Source organism: Nelumbo lutea, chromosome 5 (assembly GCF_056320005.1).
Source record: "Nelumbo lutea isolate HS-2025 chromosome 5, American lotus-T2T, whole genome shotgun sequence".
NCBI lineage: Eukaryota > Viridiplantae > Streptophyta > Magnoliopsida > Proteales > Nelumbonaceae > Nelumbo > Nelumbo lutea.
The window spans coordinates 80,229,956-80,256,918 of record NC_142688.1 but is presented as its reverse complement, the minus strand read 5'-3'; the positions used below and the strand labels follow the sequence as shown (position 1 = coordinate 80,256,918).

At 41.0% G+C, this 26,963-nt stretch overlaps 1 protein-coding gene across 5 annotated transcripts in view; it reads right to left on the bottom strand.

The window, feature by feature from the left end:
- LOC148853056 (Tetratricopeptide repeat (TPR)-like superfamily protein) overlaps positions 1-26,963 on the bottom strand; it is a 128,879-nt gene that overhangs the window by 67,364 nt on the left and 34,552 nt on the right. For all 5 annotated transcript variants that reach the window (XR_016099545.1, XR_016099544.1, XM_088946349.1 and 2 more), the window contains exons 6-7: positions 16,503-16,608; positions 16,335-16,405 (exon numbers count right to left, since the gene is read on the bottom strand). Coding sequence is in view for 3 of the 5 variants with exons in the window: in XM_088946349.1 (XP_088802475.1) it covers positions 16,335-16,405; positions 16,503-16,608 (177 nt within the window). In the remaining 2 variants the exon portion in view is untranslated. The remainder of the gene's footprint in view (positions 1-16,334; positions 16,406-16,502; positions 16,609-26,963) is intronic.

The window sequence follows — 26,963 nt, the reverse complement described above, 5'->3', positions numbered from 1 at the left end:
ACCGATGAGATTTGTTTTGCAAAGTATATTTTATATGAGATATAAAAGTATATATATTATGGTTTCTAAAATGTTTGCAAAAAGGTTTTAATTCCCGGGATCCATATAAGTGGAGAGTGCAACACTGTTCCTTGCAGCCGAGGGAGAGGTCCTCTCTTGTCGGGCAGTGTATGATCATTAAGGGCTGAGAGGTTAAGTGTAAGACCATTGAGGATAATACCTGATGGGCTAATCTTGCATCTGCCCACAGTCCCTGGGTGTTACAAGGTGGCTTGGCCCAGGGACCACTTAGGGAAAGTGTTGGGCCCATAGAGCCCATTCGATGGGTTTCAGGGGGTTCACTGTTTTTAACAGTGTATTCGACCAGGCCTTGTAACAAAGGTTGGGCCGAACCAATGTGGCTGATGTGTAGATCAATGCTTGGGTCCCACGCCATACAAGGAAGCCCAACTGGGCAGCAGATAGGAAGGTTAAGTGAGCACATAAGCTTGATGGGCCTAAAGCCCATTTCGAACTGGGCTATTTATTTAGTTAATTAAATGGGGCGAATTCTGAGATGGATTAGCAGATAGGATAGGGTCTTAATCCTATCCACTCAAAGAGTCCAGATCTGAATGTGATTCAGATCTAGAAACCTCCTAATGGGATTAGGATAAAGTTAATCTAATCTGCAGATAAGATAAGGGTTTATCCTTATCACTAGAAGAGAAGGCTAATCCAAATATGATTTGGATAAGCACCTCCTAATGGGATTAGGAGCTGATCTTTCAAGTTAACAAAAAAGGAGGGAGCGACAGCTTTGAGAGAGACGAACAAGAAACACATCAGATCCTCTTTTAGTGCTGAAATCAAGAAGAGAGAATTCTGCACCCTGCGAATACTCTCTTGCCGCCTCCCTGCTCTTGTCGCTCTGTTTGCCAGTTCGATCTCCAGTTGTCGGAGAAGTCAAGATTGGATCTTGACATCAGTTCTTTGAGAAAGGAATGAAAAGGAAGCTGTGCTCACGTACCATTCTACTGATTCTTGCGAAGGACAGAGTTCTTGGGGAAGAACACTGTTGATTCTGCTCCATCCTGCACTGCGCCATCTTCAGTGGGAGAAGTCTTTGGATCCTTCCTTGGGCGTGAACAACTTCGTTGGGAGATATTACTTCTCCGTATCAGGTATTATTCTCTCCCATTCTTTTTGGTTCAGATCTGGTTCAGTTTAAGGTTCAAGATTTATCCTTGAAAATATGATTTTCTAAATAGGGAATGTGATTCCCAGTTGAAGGGAGAATAAAATTTTTTGAAATTCGCCCCTTATTCCGCAATCTTTGGGCGTCCATGTGATGGATCTCTCATCCTTTCAGCGCTCTGATACCAGATTGATATCAAACTCTTCCGGACGGCGAGAAGAGTTCGGTTTGCGTCCCCGAGCTATGGTGAACGTTCACCACTCAAGAGGAAGAAAGACAATTGAAGAAGGGAATATTTCTGTTCATTCCATAATGAGGTGAGCCAGGCCTTCAATAGTGCCCGCTGACACTGGTCGTTACAACGGTCTCAGCTGTCATACAGCTCACGCATACAATTATTTACTAAGGTATATTTTATTGTATATTAATATGATAGGATGCAACCCAATCAGTGATGCTACTACATGAACATCACGTGCTGCTTCAAGCATAAATCTCTGCATGTGGCTTGAATGTGGGCTGGGCTGATGGGCTGGCAGGTGTCCATATCACTCTATATGGAAGCTCTCCTCCTCAACCATTTGTAGGGTTTTGTCTTCCTCGATACTGCCTATGTTGGAGGATTCATACGACTCCGTGTCACTTTCTCCCTCACTTTCCTCCAAATCTTCAACCGACTGCTCCTAGGTCTTCGATAGAGGTTTTTGTACCTCGGGTTTCTTTGTTCAAGTGAGCAAACTGAATTCCCTTTGCTTGGAATCCAACTCCAAGTCGAGAGCTCCGCCTGGCTGTGTCAAGTGGAGTTCATGGGGTTAGGGCCGACCGATGAGAACGATGATAGACCAGTGTTACAGTCCATCATTGACCCAACAGACTTGGTCATGCCGAACTTAAAAGAGGCACATGACTCTCTAAAAACACGACCCACTTCAGACAGTCTAGTGGGCCGAGTCGGGCTTTTAAAAGTCGGCCCACCTTCTCCTTCCACGTGAGCACTTAAAGATGCACGTGTTGAGTGCTTGAAGCCTGTATCAACTAGGTTTAGGTCCATGGGCCGATACTGGACTTGTTTAGGTGCAAGCCTAGTCTCATTCTTTTTTGAAAATTGAGCGTTGCCCACCACCTCACTTCCTTAAACCATTTGTCAGAGCCTGCATAAAAGTTTGCCATTTGTCTTCCTATCTTCTATTCCTGAGATTCTAAATTGGCCATTTAACTTTATTGCTTTATGAGTCTTAGGCCCATGTTTAGCCAATAGAGTGTCAACTTTCTTCTCTTGCGCCCCACGTAAAGCTGCAAGTTCTGTCTCTTCGTCTTCCTCCCTTCTCCCCTACCTCCACAGCTGCACTTCAATGGAGGTCGCCAACCATATTGCGTAGGAGTAACCTTCAATTACCACTCAACTTCCTTGGGATTTCATCTAGTTTTACACCACTCAGCTTCAAGGCCACTGAACAGAGATCAATCGAAGAAACACTTGTCTAGTAGAGACTGTAATCAGTCCTACTCTAGATGAGAATTCAACAAGAACAAAAGGAGTGTGGGTGATAACTTACATTGCCGCCCCATTCAGCTATTTATATTAAAGATTTAAAAGATAGCTAACTTACAATAATGCCCTTACTAACATAACTTATCAGGAACTAAAGAAAGAAACTGAAATAACTAGCATACTGACACTACTAACATGCTAACAGCAACATTAAAAAGACAGTATTTCCCTCCAACTCTACACTCCCCCTGAAGTTGGGAGTAGATATCAATCATTCCCAATTTGCATAAGTCTATCTCCAGCTTGGTCTTTGGAACTGCCTTAGTGAAGAGATCAGCAAGTTGCATGTTAGAGGCAATATATGGAGGACACTTCTTGAGAGGCAACTCTCTCTCCCATAAAGTGTCGATCCACTTTGATATGCTTAGTTCTGTCATGTTGAACTGAGTTATGGGCAATATTAATAGCGGCCTAATTATAATACAGCATTAGGGGCTTCTCATATGCAATGCCCAGTTCTTTAAATAGAGATCTCAACCATAGGACTTCAGCCACACCATTAGCCATAGATCTATATTCAGCTTTAGCACTGGAACGAGTAACAACATTCTGTTTTTTACTTCTCCAAGAGACGATTTCCTCCCATAAAGGCACAATACCCAAAGGTGGATTTCCTGTTATCAACACACCCAACCCAACCAACATCTATGTAGACCTCTATTTTCATGTGACCATTATCTCTAAAGAGTATGCATTTGCCTGGACATCTCTTCAGATAAGCAAGAATCCTCTCTACTGCAATAAGATGAGTGATTCTAGGGGAATGCATATACGGGCTAACAACACTGACCGCATAAGAAATGTTCGGTCGTGTGAGGCAAAGGTAAAGATGTTTCTCAACCAACCATTGAAACATAGCCTTGTCTTCAAGGGATTCTCCACCTTCTGCATTTACTCTGTGATTTTATTCAATAGGTGTGTTAGCAGGTTTAACACCTAGCTTCCCAGTTTCTTCCAAAAGATCAAGAACATACTTCCTTTGTGTGACAAAAATCCCATGTTTGAACCATGCTACCTCAATTCCGAAGAAATACTGTAGCTCTCCCAAGTCTTTGACCTCAAACTCTTGGTGAAGCAATTGCTTAAGAGAGTCAATCTCATGGGTATCACTACCTATCACAACAATGTCATTGACATATATAGCAAGTAGAGTCTGGGAAGAATCCATCTTAATGAAAAGAGTGTGATCTGACTGGGCCTGTACATAGTCAAATTTTTCAAGGGTCTGTCTAAATCTATCAAACTATGCTCTGGGAGATTGTTTCAGTCCATATAAGGCCTTATTCATTCGGTAAACCTTCTTCCCCTCTTCTGATTATAGAATCTGGGAGATAACTCCATATATACCTCCTGCAAATCACCATTGAGGAAGGCATTTTTGACATCCATCTGAAATAATGGCCATGAGAAATTGCAATAGATAGTAGAACTCTGATAGTATTCATCTTGGCTACCGGTGTAAAAGTCTCCAAATAGTCTATGCCATATGTATGTGTAAACCCCTTTGCAACTAATTTGGCCTTATATCTTTCAACAAAGCCATCAGCATTATGTTTCATTATAAACAACCATCTGCACCCAACCGGTTTCTTCCCTTTAGGTTGATCAACTAATTCCCATGTATTGTTTTTTAGAAGAGCACCCATCTCCACCTTCATTGCATCCTTCCAGTCAAGTGCTGACAAGGCTTCCTGCACTGTTTTGGGAATGGTAATAGCAACAATAGATGCCAAAAAGGACTTATAGGATGGAGACAAGTGATCATAAGATAGAAACTGAGAAATACAATGGGCTGTAGATGTGGTACAACGGCGCTTCCCTTTACGAATTGCAAGCGGAAGATCAAGATAATCCAAAGGAGGGGAAGGCTCAACAATGGGAGTCATGGAAGGTATATCATCTGTAGCAAGGGATAAAGGGATTGTGGTACCTGAACTTGGAGCCGTAGAGGGAATTGGAGTTGACCTGGACAGCTAATGACCAAAATCAACCTGCCTCAACCGCCTATGATACACCCTCAAATCCCAACATCTTTGACAACCCTCCTCCCCACACTCCCCTTCAGTGGTTGAGACAGATAATGGAATTTTTTATGAATGAATTCCCATCTCACTACTCTCCCCCTGAGAAAAAACTCTATGATAATAGGGTACATCCTCAAAGAATGTGATATCCATAAAAGCAAACCGTTTCCCAGAAACAGGTTAATAGCAGGAATATCCTTTTTGATTTTGTGCATACCCAAGAAAAGTATATTTCAAAGCTTTAGGATCAAATTTAGAGTGAGGAGGTTCAAGAATCTGAACAAGGAAGGCGCATCCAAAGGTCTTAAGAGGAATGGTAAACAAGTTTTTATCAGGGTATAATAGGTTAATTGGAGCTCTCATGTCAAGGACCCGTGAAGGAACTTGAATAATGAGGTACACAGCAGTGTAAATAGCATATCCCCAGAAACGAATGGGAACATTGGAAGTCAGCATAGTGCTTCTAGCCACCTCTAATATATGAAGTCAATGGTTTTGCAAAGTACTCTTTAGCATTATCGGATCTAAAAGCTTTGATTTTGACCCCAAATTGGGGCAAAACCATCTGATGAAAAATCCAAGTTAGGGTAGGTACCTCATCTCGAGAGCACATAAATTACCTCAGTATGCACTTCCAATCCTCAGTCTGAACCCTAATCTTGAATTTCTTTCCTTCCCTCTGATTCTTCCAAATCATCGGACTCTTTCAAGGCCCTATAACCTCTTGAAAAGCTGTTGCACCCTACCAATGATCTCCAAGAACCAACCAGCTGAGAAATCTTGCTAAAACTTCCAACCCTAGGAAGTTCTCATGTAGTCGGCCTGATTAGACTCACATGACAACCCTAGGTTGGCTCTAATGCCAACTTGTCTAGTAGAGACTGTGATCATTCCTACTCTAGATGAGAATTCAACAAGAACAAAAGAGAATAGAAGAGGAATAAGAGAGAGAGAGAGAGAGAGAGAAAAGAAGAAAGGAGAAAGAAGTCAAAGAGAAAGAATTCAGAAAAGGAGTGTGGGTGATAACTTACATTGCCGCCTCACTCAGCTATTTATATTAAAGATTTAAAAGATACTTACAATAATGCCCTTACTAACATAACTTATCAGGAACTAAAGAAAGAAATGAAATAACTTACTGACACTACTAACATGAAACATAAAAAGACATTATTGCCCTCCAAACTGAGTAGGAGTAACCTTTACCACCTCCACCTTTCTTGGGATTTTATCAGGTTTTACACCACTCAGCTTCAAGGCCACTGAACAGAGATCAATCCTGAAGAAACCATCTAACCAGGCGTTGCAGATTGAGGCTATTGACTGAAAAAAGGCTTCCTTCCATAGATGAAAGGGCAGCCCCAACAATCTGAAGACAGCATTATCCTCGACTCCAGGCTCTACCAAATTTGATAATAGACACCACTTCGAAACTGTCACAACATATCCATTTAACTGAAAATTTAGAACATTCACAATGTCTTCACCTATGTTCATTTCTAGTAATGCCTTTTTCAAACGGAGTGATAATAACTGGATCCTTCAGTTTCAGATTCTGTAAAATTGTGAGGGGGTCTCAACCACATACTTCTTCCCCCATTCCTCTTTGTTGCCAGAGGTTTTCAGCTTTACTGTTTCCATTTGTCTTTCCAACTAACAAGAAACTCCTCAGTAGGCTCCTTCTCACTACCTACTTTCAGCTGTACAAAGTTTTCATTCTGGTTATCTTTTGCCCGAGCCATAAATTCTTCAAGTAGCCTTGCAACCTCATGCCACCCTTGACCCTTCCTACCTTGTGGGAAGCACACCAGTTGCTTCTTTCCTAGCCCAAAATATTCATAGAGTGCAATAAAGGACCCTTTCGCATTCTTTTTGCATTCTATCACATACCTTCTTCCACCTTCAGTACCAAGCTCTTTCCAGTTGGGTTGTTTGCCTTTTGAGCTCACTTCGAAGACAAAGTCCCTTACCCACTCAGCAACTTCAAGCCCTTCAATCAGTACCACAGCCTTCTAAGCTTCTCTAATCTTCAAGCCCTTCAGTCTTCTGATTCAGATATCCGCAATCAAGAACTCTTTTGCTTCCACCTTCAACACTCGCTTCCACCTTGCAGCCTCCATGAACCTCTCCTCACCCATATTATCCATCTTGCAGCCTCCAACTACAATACCAAAAATATACTAATAAGAAACAATATTCATTTTCTCCTCTACCAAAACTTATAACAGAATATTTGAATATGCCCACAGCTAAAGAATCTTTGGTTTATATGCATTTGGGGTTGATATTCTATCCACTTTGGATGTAGAAAGTGATAATGTGTAAGGTGATTCTTTCTTTTTTTTTTTTTTTTTTTTTTTGCATTTTCTTGTTCTCTTAAGGTCTTCGCAGCACCATTGCTTTGTCCAATGATAAAATCTTTCAGCTCACAAGTATGAGAATGCAAATTTGATTTTGAGAGGAGCCATTTGGGTGATGAACCATTTAACTTTTCCAATAAAAGATATATAAATATTAGTTTAATGAGAATTACATTTTTTCTTGTAAAAATTAGTAAAACCAGGGAAGACAGAACTAGTAGGTGGGTCAAGTTCATTTGAAACTAGAGGAGATGTAGGACACAGCTTTCACATAAGCTTCAGAATCGAGGCATAGGACTTGCTACTCAAAGAAATCACACATCGAGGGGAGCTCTCACTAAAGGTTCAGAATGGAAGGGAAGTAATACACTGGTAAATTAGACAACACACTCTTAATCAGTGTTGTCCTCCCTCCTAAAGAAAGATATTTTCCCTTCCAGCCTGCCAATCTTTAGTCTATACTATCCAGCACCGGCTGCCATGCTAATGAAAAGAGGCATTTGCACCAATCAGAATTCCCAAGTATGTGAATGCGAACTCCCCCACCTAGAATCCCAAGGTTGTTCGTTCTTCTACGAGGTCCTGTGAAATGTTACCCTCTCCAATCAACACACTTTTCATTAAATTGATCTTTTGCCCTGCTAGCATCTCAAACTAATCCTCAATTTCAAAACTTAGCCTATTGAGGCTTCTAGGAATATCAAGGTGTCATCTACAAATTGAAGGTGTGTGATGGAAACTCCTTTACCTGTTTTAAAACTCTCAAAAATCCCAAACTTTGTTCCTTTGATCGGCAATAAACTCAAAACTTCTGCCACCAATAGAAATTACAAAGGAGAAAGAGGATCTCCTTGCCTTGTACCCTTTGAGGTTTGAAAATTTTGTGTTGAAAACTTGAAATTCCATTTACAAACACTAAGAATAATACAGAAGATGTACAAGCAAATATCTAGCTCCTCTGTCTTCCCCCAAAACAAATTCTAGGTATAACTTCTTCAAGAAATGTCTAGTTTACATACCAGTCCCTCTCTGCCACTTTTTAATCTTGTATCCACACATTCACTTGCTATCACCAGTCTGTATAAAATTTGTCTACCTTCAACAAAAGCCATTTGAGTAGGACCCACAATGTCATACAACACTGATCTTAATCTTCTAGATAAAACCTTCGCAACAATCTTGTATGGACTTGATATCAACCTAATGGTCAGAAATCTCTCAATTTGCATGCTCCCTCAACTTGGGGAATGAGAGAAACAAATGTTGCATGTGTACTCTTCTCAATCTACTTTTCTTGCCAAAATTAAAGGCACAATATAGTTTTCTCACTTGTTACCTTTGTAGTTTCTTCACTTCACTCCATTGCTTAGGGATGAAAACGGATTGGATTGAATTCAAATCATGGTATATCCGAATCTGATCTGTTAGAGTTAGCCGAATAAAGGTAGATTAGTCAACTCACCTTGGTTAAGTTATGAGCTTATGTGGCAGTCTTATTAGTGGTTCTCTGTCCCATATTTAAGTAGGGGCAGTTTAGTCCTTGTACATTTAATTAGAAGCCTAATCACTATTAAGAGGTCGACTCATAGGGTTTAACTATCAGGTTTGACAGTTCCTTCATCTTCTTCTTCTTCTCTTCTCCTTCTTCTCCTTCTCTTTATTCTTCTCCTTACTGGTTCGGACTACTGTAGCTACAGTAGAAACATGGTATCAGAGAGCGACAACTTCAGTTCGTGACATGTTTCAGTTCGTGACAACTTCAGTTCATGCTTCAGTTCTCTCCTTTTCTTCTCTGAGCTGTCAATGGAGAAAAGTGGTTCGTCCCAGGCCTGAAACATCACAGCTCTTCTTTTTTCTGGTGCACAGAACCTCCTTTCCTAAGAAAACAACTTCAGCAGTGAATGGTTGGCTGAAGCTCTCAAACGAAGGTTGGTTATCTCTCCTCGGTGTGCTGTTGGTATTTCTGGGTTGAAAATCTTCAAGAACTTGAGAGGACTGATCAGAACCTAGAAAACTAGGTTGGTTGTTGCCCTGGTTCTTGGAAAAATTCCAAAAACAGGCTGTGTTTACAGTGACCAAAGGGTGTAAGGGCTGCTACTGTAGGTGGCCGAATGGTGCAAGATGTAATGCAATGGTACTAGTTGAGTTTTTGTTGGTCTTGTGGTGCCCTCCTAAAAGCGTTAAAGCAGGTCTGTATTGTGTGTGACAGCTATGGCTGTGTGGTGGTGCTTGTGATGCACAAACTCTGTTGAGTAGTTGTAAGAGATCTTGCAAGTGGTTAGTAAGTGCTGAATTAATGTCGGTGTAGTCCGTGTTTTTTTTTTTTTGTGAAATCAGTAGGGGTGTGGATAAGAACAAAGGCGCGTGTATCTATCATTGTGTTTAGGGACTGCTGTAGATTCTGGAACATCAAACTCTTGACAGCAGCACTTAGTTGGTGATTGGGAATTCAGATTAGAGGCAGCATTGAAAGAGTATCATGGCAGCAATGGGAGATGGCTGTAGTGATCAGAAACCTAGTGTGGTGGTTTCCTCTGACTATCTAGGTGTACAGATGACCTCAATTAAACTGAATGGTGAGAACTATGTTCCATGGGCCAAGTCGGTGGAAGTTTTTCTCAAGGCAAAGAGAAAAGTGAAGCATGTGAAAGAATATAAACCACCGGCTGACTCTCCAGGGTTTGATGATGGGGAACAGGAGGATGATCAAATCATGACATGGCTATGGAACAATATGGAACCCAAAATAAGTGCTAACTTCATGTTCTTAACACAGCTAAGGACACATGGGAACATGCCAAGAAGCTGTATTCTGCGCAAGATAATACTACAATAGTATATCAGCTCTATCAAGAGTACTTTGATCTGCAACAAGGAAATAAAACCCTAGAAAAGTACTATGCCAGTATGAAAACCTCAAAAATGAACTCAATGTCTCTCATCCTCTCACTCCAGATGTTCAGGTTCAGCAACAACAGAGGGAACAACTAGATGTTACAAGGTTCTTAGTGGGGTTGAAATCAGAGCAAGAACCAGTTAGAGCCCAAATATTGGGGGGCTCTACCCATCCTACACATGAGGAAGTGTTTGCTTGGCTTCGCAGGATTTCGTTGGGACAGACAAAGAATCCCACACAGTCTGATAGATCAGCTTTTGTGACAGCCAGAGGAGGTGGACGTGATACGAAAGGGGGAGGACATGCCTCCCGAGGAGGTCGTGGTGGTTCCATATTTGGCCGTGGTGGTGGTCGTGATTCAGGGGGAGGTCGTTGCAAAGAAAAATGCAGCTCTAAAAGGAAGTGTACCCGCTATGGCAGGGAAGGACATTCCGTAAATTTCTGTTATGATCTTCATGGCCGCCCTCCCTCTAAATGGGCCAATCATGCTGTTGCTGGTGGGGTTGATGTTAGTGATAATCAACAGGCAGACCTAACTCCTTCCACATCTACATCTGTTTCCGGAAGGGAGATGGTGAGTGTACCGCGTGATGAGTATGAGCGGTTCCTTCAGTCCACTTCACAGCACACTACTGCTACTCTTGCCCACTCAGGTATAGCTTGCCTGTCATCTAAAACCTCTGCTTGGATTATTGACTCTAGAGCCTTTGATCACATGACCGGGACCTGGTGTGTTTTCTTCTCTCTCTGAAACTTCCACATCTCAAACTGTTACCCTTGCCAATGGTTCCTCCTCTCCCATCTGTGGTGTTGGCAATGTTGACATGGCTTCTCTTTCTTTATCATCTGTTATATATGTCCCTAAGTTTCCATTCAATCTTATGTATGTTAGTAAATTAACCAAGACTCTTAACTGCTCTATTACTTTTTTCCCTTCCTCTTGTGTTTTTCAGGATCTCAGGATGGGGAAGAAGATTGGTGGGGGGCATGAAGCTGGTGGATTGTATTATCTTGTTGGTGGTGGATCGTCAGTTGCACTTCAGACTTCACTCACTCCTCTACAGTGGCATTGTCGACTGGGACATCCTTCTTTCAAAGCACTCAAGATGGTAGTTCCGTCTTTGAGTCATTTGTCAGTGTTACAGTGTGAGTTGTGTCAGTTTGGGAAACATCGTCGTGTTTCCTTCAGTCCTAGAGTTGAAAGTCGTATGTTGAGTCCTTTTGCTTTGGTTCATTTAGAAGTTTGGGGCCCAATCAAAATAGAGTCTTATAATGGTTACAAGTATTTTGTCACTTTTATTGATGATTGTTCAAGAATGACATGGATTTATTTAATGAAAGAATGGAGTGAATTATTTTCCATTTTTTCAAAAATCCATGCTGAAATACGTACACAATTTGGTATTCCAATCAAAGTTCTTCGTTTAAATAATGATCTTGAATATTTTCTTACTTCCTTTCAACAGTATTTAGAACAGCATGGCATCATTCATCAAACTTCTTGTGCATACACGTCAAACGACACCGGCCCCTCCTCCAGCTTCTACCTTGTCCGCGGATCCTGTCGTTGCTCCTGTTGCTGAACCTTCAGGACTTGACCTACCCTTTGCCTTACAGAAAGGTAAACGTATTTCTACTCTCCATCCCATTTCTAATTTTGTTTCAGTATCTCGCCTTTCCGCCTCACATCACCAGTTTGTTTCACTATTGTCATCTATTTCCATACCTAACAATGTCCAAGAGGCTCTTTGTTCACCTAGGTGGAGGCAGGCAATGGAGGAGGAACTCTCTGCTCTTCAGCATACTCACACGTGGGAGCTCACTACTCTTCCTTCTGGTAAGCATGTTGTGGGTTGTAAATGGGTGTATACTGTTAAATACTTGCCAGATGGTAGTGTGGAGCGCCTGAAAGCTAGACTTGTTGCTAAAGGGTATTCACAGTTGTATGGAGTGGACTATATGGAGACCTTCTCTCCAGTGGCTAAGATTAGCTCTGTCTGTGTGTTAATTTCCCTGGCACTTATGTATGATTGGCCCTTATTTCAACTTGACATAAAAAATGTCTTCCTTCATGGTGACCTTATAGAGGAGGTATATATGGAGCAGCCACCTGGGTTTGTTGCTCAGGGGGAGACTGGTAAGGTGTGCAGACTGAAAAAGGCAATTTATGGGTTGAAACAATCGCCTGGTGCTTGGTTTGGGAAGTTTAGTGAAGTGGTGAAGAATTTTGGAATGAAACAATGCCAGGTTGATCACTCAGTGCTCAGCTATGACTCAGAAGCTAGAAAGATTTTATTAGTGGTCTATGTGGATGATATTGTCATAACTGGCAGTGACAAATTGGGGATCGACAAACTCAAGGTCTTTCTACAAAATCATTTTCAAACAAAAGACCTTTGGACATTGAAATATTTATTGGGTATAGAAGTTGCTAGATCAAGACAAGGTGTAAACCTGTGCCAAAGAAAATATGTTCTCGATCTATTGGACGAAACAGAACTGTTAGGTGCAAAACCGGCTGAGACTCTTATGGAACCAAATGTTAAGTTGAGCAGTGATACAAGGGAAATATTTGATGATCCTGGAAGGTATAGACGACTAGTAGGGAAGCTGAACTATTTGACTATCACGATACCAGACATCTCCTTTGCAGTCAGTGTGGTGAGACAATTTATGCAGAACCCTCGTATATCTCACTGGGATGCAGTTCTTAGAATTGTAAGATATTTGAAGGGAGCTCCGGGCCGTGGGCTATTGTATAAACCAGGAGGAAAACTTGAAGTAGTTGGGTACACAGATGCAGATTGGGCGGGCTTTGTGTCTGATAGAAGATCTACTACAGGTTACTGCACATTTCATGGAGGAAATCTTGTGACGTGGAAGAGTAAAAAGCAGACGATTGTGGCTAGAAGCAGTGTTGAAGCCGAGTACAGAGCCATGGCACACACTACATGTGAATTAGTGTGGTTGAGGAATCTCCTACAAGAAATCGGGTTCCACATGGATAAAACTATGAAGTTGTACTGTGACAATCAGGCTGCGCTCCATATCTCATCCAACCATGTTTTTCATGAGAGAACAAAGCACATAGAGATTGATTGCCACTTTGTGAGGGAGAAGGTTCTTACTGGAGAGATAAGCACAGAACATGTAAGCTCAGGTGATCAGTGGGCAGATTTGTTTACAAAAACCTTAAGCTCAGGGAGAGTGAACTATATATGTAACAAGCTGGGATTATATGACATATATTCTCCAGCTTGAGGGAGAGTGTTAGAGTTAGCCAAATAAGAGTAGATTAGTCAACTCACCTTGGTTAAGTTATGAGCTTATCTGGCAGTCTTATTAGAGGTTCTCTGTCCCATACTTAAGTAGGATCAATTTAGTCCTTGTACATTTAATTAGAAGCCTAATCAATATTAAGAGGTCGACTGATAGGGTTTAGCTATCAGGTTCGACAGTTCTTTCATCTTCTTCTTCTTCTCTTCTCCTTCTTCTCCTTCTCTTTCTTCTTCTCCTTACTGGTTCGGACTACTATAGCTACAGTAGAAACATGATCGATACTATGAAGAGCAGATCCGATCAGAACTCACAAATAGGGATTTGAATTCGAATCCGATGAGGAAGTCGGATATTCGAATATGATCCAATCCAATTTTTTTTTAAATAATAAATTATTAAATGAAAAATAAAATATAACAATTTAAGTAAAGAAAAATAAAAAAATACAAATATCTTTTCAACTATTTTCATCACATATATACATGTTTTTATAAAAATAAATAAATAATATAACAAATTTACAAAAAATGCAATAAAAATAATATGTTTATAAATAAATAACAATATATGTGTGTGTTATATGTTTATATAATTTTTCTTTGAAGAGGTAAATTAATAACATATATATTAGATTGGATCTTTTCGGATCGGATAGGGGGTGATCCAAAATTGATCTGATTTATGATCGGATCCTATTATCTTATGCGATTCAAAGATCCGAAATGGGGATATTCGAATCTGACAACATGGATTGGACTTTCGATCGGATCATGATCCGATCCATTTGCACCCCTACCATTGCTTGATGCTTTCAAGCCTCCGCTTGCTTTTTTCCAATACTCAGCAGCTTGTCTTACCACCATTCCAAAGACAAGCCTCTGCAATTTTAGAATCTCCCTGTTGAATGGGTAATTCCTTCCCTTAAAATCATACTTGAGAGTTTCCTACCTTGTATGGGTAAGCAATCAATTCTTTGTGTCCCATCCACATCAAAAATTCATATGGAATCTTTGAAAAAGGCATTCCTCCAATAAGATAGAATGAGCTGAGCAGTAAAAGCTTACTCAGAAGAAATTTCCTGAATCTACCTACCGGGAGAGGAAAGATACTATGGAGATGTTCTAAAGCTGCTATTTTATGGATGATTTGGGAGGAAAGAAATGGGAGACTTTTTCAACAGAGGGCTCAAAACAGAAGAGTAATTATTGACCTCATAACAGTGAGAGTGGCACATTGGGTGAACCCTTTGGGTCTTTCTGGATCTTTTACCACTAATGATATTATTAGGAATTGGGGGCTGACAGTAACCTCTTCCATTACCAGAGTGCCAAGTGCCTGTTCAACCTAGATGAGAACCCCCCACACATTTGCTGATTAAGCTCAATTTTGACAGCTGCAGTAGAGGCAGCCCTGGACCTTCTGGTATAGGAGTTTTCAGAAATGTCGATGGGAGCATCCTTTGTCTATTTTCTGGTGTCCAAGTTTCAAAAGACCACTCTTGGACAGGGAGATAGAAGAGTGTTTAAATCTACTGGAGAAGCTGCAAAGGATGAAGATACTTTTACCACTAATGATATTATTAGGAATTGGGGGCTGACAGCAACCTCTTCCATTACCAGAGTGCCAAGTGCCTGTTCAACCTAGATGAGAACCCCCCACACATTTGCTGATTAAGCTCAATTTTGACGGCTGCAGTAGAGGCAGCCCTTGACCTTCTGGTATAGGAGCTTTTAGAAATGTCGATGGGAGCATCCTTGGTCTATTTTCTGGTGTCCAAGTTTCAAAAGACCACTCTTGGACAGGGAGATAGAAGAGTGTTTAAATCTACTGGAGAAGCTGCAAAGGATGAAGATACCAGCTCAGTCCAGGGATGAATTTTGGTGGAAAGAGTGCTCGAATGGAAAGTTCTATTCTAATCCTGCTATTCAACTGTGTGCAGGAACCAAATGGAATGTGATTCAATTGATGGGGTCTGGAGTAACCCAGTAACCCCCATGGTGGAAACTTTTGCTTGACTGGTGGCTAGGGATTGTGTGTTAACAGTGTATCACTTGAAGATAAGGGGTTTCAGCATGCACACCATGTGCTTTATGTGTAAGGAAGATGAGGAATCTGTTTTCCATCTCTTCTTTTCATGTAAAATTTCTGGGTTTTTGTGGAGTCTATTCATGGCACTCTTTGGATTAGGAACTTCCAACCAAGGACACCTGCTGAAATCTCTATATGGCCTGTGGCCAAGATTCAGGAGAGGGAAGAAAGCTAGAATAATATCAAGCTGTTTTCCATTTTCCATCTATTGAAACACATGGAAAGAAAGGAACAGAAGAATCTTTGAATACATGGAAGGGAAGTTCGACAAACTGGCGGTGGCTGTTAGCAAATCTATTGCAGATTGGTTCTGATAATGCCTGAGTTTTCTCAGCTTAAGAGAGAAGCTCTAGGAGAAAGATTATGGGAGATGGGGGTTACAAAATTGTGAGATGGAGATTTGAAATTGTATTTGTTCTAGTTCTGTTTTTGTTGTTACGTGTTGCCTTAACACCTATCCAGGATGTACTATATCTTTTTATTTTAATGAAATTTACTTATTACTTATCAAAAAAATAGGTAGAGTGGTGGCTTTGTAGTCACCCTTGGAGCATGGTGATGCATTAACAGCAGAATTGGTCAGTCTACTGAAGGGGTTAAGGCTTGCTAAACACTTGGGTTTCCACAATATAGAGTGGTCATCTCAAGGACTAAAAACGGTAGCCAGATTCTTCGGCTTTCCAGTATAAATTCAGGGAGATTGCAAGCTTAACAAGGGAGTTAAATGTAGTTTTTATGTGGGTGAGAAGAACAGCAAACAGAATGGCAGACTCTTTGGCCAAACAAGGGTCTGTAAGACAGCAAATGTTTTGGGCAAATCAGTAATCTTTTGTTGTTTTGGGGTGGAATTTACACCCAATCTCTTGTAATTTCTAAGTTTACATCAATAAAATTCAATTCATTCTGATCAAAAAGAAAGAAAATAAACTATGAAAAACCTTGGTAGCCATTCCATTACCTCCCAGAGGGAAGAAAGTCTCCAAGGGCAAAAACCAAGCCAAAGACCACAACAGCCACGCCTACGCCAACCTATTTCAGATTCAAGTTTCAGTCAGTGTCCCGGCACAGACAAGAAAAGGAGGACAAAGGAAAATTCAATTCCATCAACCTTCAGAAAACAACTTGCCTTGGTACCAAGTCCAATTGTATTTTGATCTGATTCAATTTGAGCATCATAGTCAATCACTCCATATTGCTTGTTTTCCTCTGCTTTCTTTTGCTCCATCGCAGACCTGAGAACCATGTGAAAGATGAGAATATTCTCAACTTAGATGCACATAAAAACAAGAACTTATTGGAGATAACATCTTTATGTAAGAAGTATTTAAATAAGAGTACACCAATGCAACATGCATATCAATAAATTCCAAAAAGAATTTCAGGACTCCCATTTATCCTGAAATCGGGTTCAAATTTCTTACATGGATATCCAGTAGACACCAGAGGCTTTAAGCTACATTAGGGGATAAAACTAGAGAAATTTATCTAAAATTCAATTTTGGAAGTAGCTATAATGGTACATTCTCAAAAATAGAAAAAGTAGTAATAACGGAACTAGAAATAATAAAAACTAATAGTAACTGACTAGACAAGTCTGGAGGACGACCAAACAATTTCTGGAAGGGAAGCATATTAGCAAGGACAGAGGAAGGAACATAATTGATTAAGAAGACAGTTGTACTAGTAGCCTCTACCCAAAATGAAGAAGGGGCATGATATTTTTGTAGTAGAGTTCTCACAACACTGAGCACATGTCCGTTCCTACGCTCAGCCACTCCATTTCTACTGAGGTGTATCTAGACAACTTCGTTGGACTTGTATACCATTGTTCTTTAGATAAAATAGTCTTCATCAGTGTATTCTCCCCATGAGTCGAAGCGGAGAATACGCACATGAGACTAGAACCGGACTCATACCATGGTATGAAAAAGTCGAAATGTAGGATAAACTTCTAATTTATGTCGAAGAAAATAAATCCATGTGTACCTGGTGCAATCATCAATAAACAAAACAAAATACTTTTATACGAGCCGAGAAACAACAGATGAAGTCTAAATATCACTATGTATGAACTCAAATGGTGATATTACATGCTCAGATGAAGTCCAAATATCACATGAAATATCAAAAGTATATAAAGAGGGACCATTATTTTTAATGGAACAAGAATCAAATAAAAACTTTAATTTTTCAAAATGCGGGTGTCCCAATCCTTTATTCTATAAATCCCAAATATTATTTCTTTGTCCAAAAAAAGAACCAAAAGAAGATGAACTAAAGTAAGTAGATGACGCTCATGCTTGAGGATTCTTGAACTCTAATACAAAAATAGCTTAGACTATGCCCCTTCCCAATGTACCTCATGTTAGACAGTTTTGTATGCCCTTAGCTTCAATCAAATTGATGTACTTTATGAGTTTATTGTAAATGAATAAAAGTGCATATTTGATTCATGTTCCCTTAGTATGTTTCTGTGTAATACCCTTAAACTGGACACTTAATGAGACTCGTGTTAGTTTAGAATGTTCACAGCCAGTGTGTCGGTCTGGGGAGACCTATCCTGACAAGGCGGAAACTGTGGTGCCACCAAATCGGTTGGGGTGGCTTGTCTCAGCTACCGGGGTGAGACCCTAGGCACATACAGTGTGGGATTAATTGAATCTTTGAACTGGACCAGATTTTCAGCATTGCCCTGGGCCTTGGAGATTGATGGGCAAAACTGGAAAATTACACCCGACCCCTAGACTCGATTATGATACAGCACTAGGTGTCGGACAACCTGTGTATGTTGGGACAGTCTGAGAATTCATCTGAGTGGGTGATCATAGTGACAGGATCAGCCCCTTTGTCGAACAAAGGTAATGATCGGGGATGCACTCTCACTGATGGAAACCAAGACTGCCAGCAGCCGATTTCAATCGTTGAGATTTGTTTTGCAAAATATATTTTATATGAGATATAAAAAGTATATATATTATGGTTTTGAAATGATTGCAAAAGGTTTTAATTCCCGGGATCCATATATGAGAGAGTGCAACACTGTTCCTTGCAGCCGAGGGAGAGGTCATCTCTTGTCGGGCAGTGTATGATCATTATGGGCTGAGAGGTTAAGTGTAAGGCCATTGAGGATAATACCTGATGGGCTAATCTTGCATCTGCCCACAGTCCCTGTGTGTTACAAGGTGGCTTGGCCCAAGGACCACTTAGGGTAAGAGGTCGAAATCATGATTTGCGTAGGGAGAACTACAAGATTTGCAATTTTTGAATTGAAATAGGATTTCTATTTATTTTTTATTTTGGATCGAATATGGCGGCGCAGAGGAGATTTCGCAGATGGGAGATTCGCTATCTGCGATTTGCAGTTTGAGAAACTGCAATCTGTGATCTAACCTCTGTTTTGTAGGATGGAGTGTGCGAACAGCCCTAATTAACTGTTTTTTTTTCTTTTATCAGTTATTTAATTTCATATTATTTTCTTGAATTAAGGATTTAGTTAAAAATCAAACCCTAGACCCATTCGAACCAAGATTGGTTCAAACTGTTTGGACCAATTCTAGGGTTTAATCATGGCTGAAAGTCAGCCCTAATTTTCCCACTAATGGGCCTAAGGATTGATATTTAATTAAATGGTTAATTCGGCCCAGCCTGTAAAGGACCAGTTTTAAATAGTTAAAACTGCAAAAGCACATTTTAAAGGATAAAGCTATATGGGCCGAACTGGGTAACCCTAATTCAGCCCATATTCCAACAGGCCTTACAGATAATTAATTGATTGGATCAATTTATCCCTACATGAGATGTATGGATGTGGGATGTGTTACATACATGGGCCATAAGTACTTGGCCCATGCTCATTTGACAGTGGCTCTTGCGCACACCATGGCTGAATGCACATCATTGCCATGGTGTCCCTTTTGGTCATTGGATGACTTCCCTCAGTGGTGGGCCCCACACCTCATCAAAAGGTAACGTGCGGAACCCTAGCCGATTTAAGGCCCACCGAAATCTGGCTTTATGAAAGTCAGTGGGAGCCACTTTGGTTTGACCTAAATCAAACTAGTGCATAATTTTGTTCCCTCCAGCTAATATGAGTGCATGTGATAGGGAGATTCATATGATTAACTCTCTAAAGGCCTTCCATCATTAGCATGAGAATGGGTCCTTCAGTAATGAGGAAACGCACCAGAAAATGGGCTATCCATTTGCTGTTGGGCCTGTCTGAATGTTTCATAAGATATAGGGGCGTCATAGACCGATGTGGGAGGGGCTTCACCAGAAAATGGGAACTCTCTCACGGTACCTTGGCGTTCACGAATATGATGGGTAAGCACTCACTGGACAAAAAGGTGGTGGGGTTATGCAGCTGAAACAGTTGGCTCCATGCACCCTATGTGATTTCCCACATTTCCAGAGACAACCCGTAGTCTCTGTCATTGAGAAAGGAGGGAAATCTCAGAGATGAATAAATGGAAAAGGATCGTAGATTAAAATCCATATCTATTAAATGAACATGAATCAAATTAGGTTGTGGACTGATGTTTGCTCTTTTATCAGAAAATGGCAAACGGATCTTTTGCAAAGCTTCTTGATGACAACAAACTTAAGGGCCCAAACTACGCCGACTGGTACAGGAACCTTATGCTGGTCCTAGCTTCTGAAAAGCTGGACAAAGTGGCAAAGAATCCTGCCCCAGAGCGTCCGGGAGACAAGGCTTCTGAGGCCCGAATGAGAGACTATCAGGAACGGGAGGAGAAAAACTCCCTAGCCCGGTGTTACATCATCGCTTCCTTGGACAACCCAATACAGAGACAGTTCGATCAGATCGAACTTGCCAAGGACATATTGGACAGAATCGTTCTACTCGGCAAAAGGTCTTGAAGCAGTTCATGACCACTCAAATGTCCAAGGGCCAACAAGTTCACGACCATTGTCTTCGGATGATGGGTTACATCAACGAACTGGAAGCTCTTGGATCCGGGCTAGACCTCGCAACCCAGATAGACGCTATCCTTAATTCTTTGCCTCCTTCCTTTAATCCGTTCATCATGAACTATAACATGAACAAGCTGAATGTCAGCTTACAAGAGCTCAGCAATATGTTGCAAAGAGCTGAAGAACTGATTAGAAAGGATGAGCCTGTAGCCAGGCTTGTTGAAATTAGCAAAACGGGCAAGAGAAAGAGGAAGGAAGCCACCATGGGCAAAAGGTAGAACAAAGACAAAGCATCAGATGCATGTCACTTCTGTAAGCATCAGATGCCCCTGCGCTAGGTTGGCCTGAAATCTGCTTACTACACTCCCTGCCTGAGCAATGTTGGCCTGAATTAGGACGTCCCGGCCAGCGCAGACCCATTGACAAAGCCACTATCACAGAAAATGTTTGAGAAACACGTGGAAAGCATGGGACTCCGGCTAGTACCTGATTGGACCTAAGTGCAAGTCGGAGTTGTTAGACAGTTTTGTATGCCCTTAGCTTCAATCAAATTGATGTACTTTATGAGTTTATTGTAAATGAATAAAAGTGCATATTTGATTCATGTTCCCTTAGTATGTTTCTGTGTAATACCCTTAAACTGGACACTTAATGAGACTCGTGTTAGTTTAGAATGTTCACAGCCAGTGTGTCGGTCTGGGGAGACCTATCCTGACAAGGCGGAAACTGTGGTGCCACCAAATCGGTTGGGGTGGCTTGTCTCAGCTACCGGGGTGAGACCCTAGGCACATACAGTGTGGGATTAATTGAATCTTTGAACTGGACCAGATTTCCAGCATTGCCCTGGGCCTTGGAGATTGATGGGCAAAACTGGAAAATTACACCCGACCCCTAGACTCGATTATGATACAGCACTAGGTGTCGGACAACCTGTGTATGTTGGGACAGTCTGAGAATTCATCTGAGTGGGTGATCATAGTGACAGGATCAGCCCCTTTGTCGAACAAAGGTAATGATCGGGGATGCACTCTCACTGATGGAAACCAAGACTGCCAGCAGCCGATTTCAATCGTTGAGATTTGTTTTGCAAAATATATTTTATATGAGATATAAAAAGTATATATATTATGGTTTTGAAATGATTGCAAAAGGTTTTAATTCCCGGGATCCATATATGAGAGAGTGCAACACTGTTCCTTAAAGCCGAGGGAGAGGTCATCTCTTGTCGGGCAGTGTATGATCATTATGGGCTGAGAGGTTAAGTGTAAGGCCATTGAGGATAATACCTGATGGGCTAATCTTGCATCTGCCCACAGTCCCTGTGTGTTACAAGGTGGCTTGGCCCAAGGACCACTTAGGGTAAGTGTTGGGCCCATAGAGCCCATCTGATGGGTTTCAAAGGGTGCACTGTCCATAACAGTGTATTCGGCCAGGCCTTGTAACAAAGGCTGCGCTGAACCCATGTGGCTGATGTGTAGATCAATGTTTGGGTCCCACGCCATACAAGGAAGCCCAACTGGGCAGTAGTTTGGAAGGTTTAATGAATACATAACCCTAAATGGGACTTAAGCCCACTTCGAACTGGGCTAATTTGATTAGTCTTTAAGGGGCGAATTCTGAGATAAGATCAGCTGATAGGATTGGGCCCACACCCTATCCACTCAGAGAGTCCAAGATCTAAATGAGATTTAGATTTGGAGACTTCCTAATTAGATTAGGAACTGGCAGATCTAATCTGCAGATAAGATAAGATTTATCCCTTATCTTAAAGGGACTTCTAATCCATATATGATTTGGGTAAACAACTCCTAATGGGATTAGGAGCCGATCCCTTTAAGTCTATAAAAGGAAGAGGGGGCGGCAGCCTTTAGACACACAATCACCAGCAACAATCTTGTCTTCAGAGCTGAGATCACAGAGGAGAGAATTCTGCACCCTGCAAATTCTCTCTATCCGCCTCCTTCCTGCAGCCGCCGCCTATAGCAGTTCGATCTCCATTGCTTGGGAGAAATCAAGATCAGATCTTGATTCCAATCTTTTGGAGAAAAGATTGGTAGGAGTTGTATTCACTAGCCGCCCAGGTGATTCTTGGGAAGAATCAAGTTCTTAAGAAGGACACTGCTGATTCTGCTCCACTCTGCACTGCGCCATCTTCAGTGGGAGCAGATTTTGGTTTCTACCTTGGGCGTGAACACCTCCGTTGAGAGATATTGTTTCTTTGTATCAGGTATTATCTCTCTTTCCTCCTTTTGGTTCAGATCTGGTTCAGTTTATGGTTCAAGAATGATCCTTGAAAATATGATTTTCTAAATAGGGAATTCGATTACTAGTTGAAGGGAAAGAAAAATTTTTGAAATTCGCCCCCCCCTTTATTCCGCAATCTTGGGCGTCCATATGATGGTTTCCTATCCCTTCACCTCATTCCTAGATCAAACAACCATCATGAGAAAATGTAAGTGCATAACGTTCATTAACAAGTTTACCAACAAAAATCAAATTAGTAGTAAGGTTAGGAACAAAAAAAGTTTTAGTAAGTGGAAAGGAAAAATTAGATGAAAGATTAAGGAACATGCCATTACAACCAATGATATTCAATTTTTCACCAGTGGTCATAATATTATTGAAGGGATGAGAGATCCATCATATGGATGGCCGAACCCTCTAGGAAGGTATGGCGAAATTTCAAAAATTTCTTTCTCTCCCATCTGAGAATCACATTCCCTGTTTTAGAAAATCTGCATTTTCAATGATCAACCTTGAACCAAGAACTGAACCAGATCTGAACCAAAACAATAGGAGAGGGATATACCTGATACGAAGATGCAATATCTCCCAACGAAGGTTTTCACGCCCAAAGAAAAACTCCAAAGACTGCTCCCACTAAAGATGACACAGCGAATGGTGGAGCAAAATCAGTAGGGTCCGTCCAACGAACCGAATTCTTCAGCAAGAATTCGATGGAGCCAGTGAGCACAACTTCTGATCAGCCTTTCTTCAAAGACTGATATCAAGACACCTCTTGATCGCTCCTACAAAGGAAGGAGATCAAACTGGCAGTATGGCAACAATTGGAGGAAACACAGGGAGAAGATGGTGCAGTCACATTGTTGTTGTCTTCTCTCTGGGTGCTCTGAGATATGATCTAAGAAGCTTGGGATGCTGAGGATGAACTGAATGGTTTGCCCCCCTCCTCCTTTTATAGCCTTAAAGAGAGCTCCTAATCACATTAGGAGTTTCCTAATCCAAATCTGTATTTGGATTAGGAGTTCTCTTTAAGAGATAAGGATAAGCCCTTATCTTATCCGCAGATTAGATCAGCTCTCTCCTAATCTCATTAGGAGGTTTCCAGATCTGAATTCAGATCTGGACTCTCTGAGTGGATAGGGTAAGACCCTATCCTATCTGTTGATTTAATTCAAATCCGCCCCCTTATTTAACTAGTCAAACTAGGCCAGTTCGAAATGGGCTTTAGGCCCAATAAGTCTAAGTGCTCAAACTGCTTCCAACCTGCTACCCAGTTGGGCTTCTTTGTATGGCGTGGGACCCAAACATTGATCTACACATCAGACACATGGGTTCAGCCCAGCCTCTATTACAAGGCCTGGCCGAATTCACTGAAAAGATAGTGAACCCCCTGAAGCCCATCACATGGACTCCTAATGGGCCCAACACTAACAGTAAGTGGTCCCTAGGCCAAGCCACCTTATAAAAACCCAGGGACTGTGGGCAGATGCAAGATTAGCCCATCAGGTATTACCCTCAATGGTCTTACACTTAACCTCTCAGCCCATAATGATCATACACTGTCCGACAAGAGAGGACCTCTCCCTCAGCTGCAAGGAACAGTGTTGCACTCTCTACTCAAATGGATCCCGAAAATTAAAACCTTTTGCAAACATTTTGAAACCGTAATATATATGTATATCTTTATATAAATATACTTTGCAAAACAAATTTCAACGATTGAAATCGGCTGTCGGTAGTCTTGGTTTCCATCAGAGAGAGTGCATCCCCGATCATTACCTTTGTCCAACAAAGGGGCTGATCCTGTCACTATGATCACCCACTCAGATGAACTCGGACTGTCCCAACATACCCAGGTTTTGACCCCCGCTAAGGATCTCACTGATTGGCATATCAAAGACGGCCCAATCCGACACCTACTGCAGTACCATAATCGAGTCTAGGAGTCAAGTGTAACTTTCCAGTTTTGTCCACTAATCACCAAGGTCCAAGGCAATATTGGAAATCTGGTCCGGTTCAGGGTTTCAAGAAAACCTACACTACATGTACCTCGGGTCTCACCCTGGCAGCTGAGACAGGCCACCCCAACACTTGGCGGCACACCAGTGTCAGCCTTAAGAAGATAAATCTCCCCAGACTTATCCAACGGCTGTGAACATTTTAAACTAACACGAGTCTCATTATGTGTCCAGTTTAAGGGTATTACATAGAAACACACCACAATAACATGAATCGAATATGCATAATGTACATCAATCTGATTGGAGATAAGGGCACACACTGTCTAATAGATATGTCTATGGTTGGTCTCAAAAGTGTTATCTAGGGGTTCAAGGTAAGCACCAGTCATACGATTAGTTGATCCTGAATCAATGATCCAAATGTGAGACTAAGAACAACGATAACAAAAAAAATCACCAGAGAGGTTGATAGCAGAAAACGTAGGGAATACCAATTGTCAAAATTTTTCTTCATCCATAGATATTAGTGGCTTGTCCTTCAATCACTTGATATGCATGTGGCTGGTTCTTCTATTGAACACCCTTAGATAGCCTAACTGGACAATCTGGAATAAGAAGTCTTTAGCACCAGACTTCTTACTCCATTGAACAACAAAGGTAGTGCCAACCCCAAAATCCATTGATTTTCCATCAATACTTGCAGCAATAAGGAGTCTAGTCTCTTCCATCAAAAGTTCACCCATCACTAAATCCAAATCTGGAAGAGTTCCTCTACTAAGTATATTAGACCTGATTATTTTATATTCATGTCTCAATCTCATAAGAAAGTAATTCACCTTCCTATTCTCAAAATGTTGATGGAAATACTTGCGACATTCTGCGGAGTCTAAAGGCTCTATATGGCCAAGTTCATATTCTGCCCACAAGTCAAGGAAACCAGCATAACATTCTTAAATCCTATCTCCCTGACAATAAGCAAAAATCTCAGACTCAATCTGATATTGTCTTGACATATTGGATTGATGATATACTTTCTCCAAGTATACATACATCTCATAGGCAGTACGCATTCTTCTCATGGATACTGCAATATGAGATACCATTGAACTGAGTATCAAGGAGACTATTTTCCCATTACCCAGCTTCCATTATGAATAAGCCTTGGCATATGTTTCATCCGGCTTAGTGACATTTCCATTCAAACATCCCTCCAGACCTTTTCCCTCAATAAAGAAATCAAAATGGAATTTCCACATGTTGTAGTTAGTTCTATCAAACTTTACAGGAATAATATCAGCCTTCTCAGCCACTCTAAATTAAAACCACAGTTCAAAAATAAGGTTCACAATACTGAAATCGATGCTAAATAGTAGGACTGGTGATTAATCAACCAACTAAAATCAGATATAGTTCAAATCAACTGCTGAAGTAATATTTCACAAAACAGAATGTGATTATACTGCAGAAATCTTACTACAGAAGGTTTAAATCGATGACGGTCCAAAAAAGAAATGTTTCAGGACTGTTAGACACAAGGTGGGATCAAAACCCTAGCAAAAATGACTCAAGCTTCAAATCAGATAAAACCAGCAGTAAGAGAAGCCCAGGGTGACACCAACTATAGAGTCTTGGGCTGCTTGAATCAGCCGATTTGAAGAAATCAAGGAAACACTAACCTGTTGGGTGTCTTTTCTAGAGAAAACTTATCACCTTCAGCTGATCAGAACAGCCCTCAAGCGGCCTGTTTAAATAGTTTATTTTATTTCTTATCCATCATTTCTGTCTTGTTAGGGTCTGTTTGGTCAGTTTAAAGTCTTTTTTTATTTTCAGTTATTGTACTTTACTTACAGCAGGGGCACAAGGGTCTTTTTCATATTTATTTTAGACGCCCTATAAATATTAATAGAATATGGTGCCGCCAGCACTGTTCCATTGTCGCCAATCTCTCCTCTCCTCTTCTCTTCTACCTTCTCTCTCCTCCTCCCCTTTCTCTCTTATTTCTAGTTGGCCTCACTGTCAAGACGGCATCAGAGTGGGATTATTGATTGTGAGAGCAGATCAAACAAGTTTTTCTTTCTATTTCGACTTGCTGAATCTGGGAGGAACAGAGAACTGAATCTGGGCTGAACAAAACTGATTTACGACTGGTAGTCCTTTTTTCTCTTTTACCTTTCTTAGTCGTGTACCAAGAGAAAAATCAAATAAATCTGGGCTGCTGAATGTTGTCAGACCTTTATGAGGTTTATACATCTTTTTTCTTGGATCATGTGATCCTGTACCTGTGAAAAGGTGTCTGTAGGTCACGGATGACCTGTTATCTCCAGTTTTTAGCTTGATTACAAGTGTTTAAGGATCTCTTCTGATGGTTAATGTTCTTAGACATTCTGGAAGGTTGGTAGGTTAGGACTGTTAACCCGTACAAGTCTGAAATCAATCTGATGTTGCCTTTT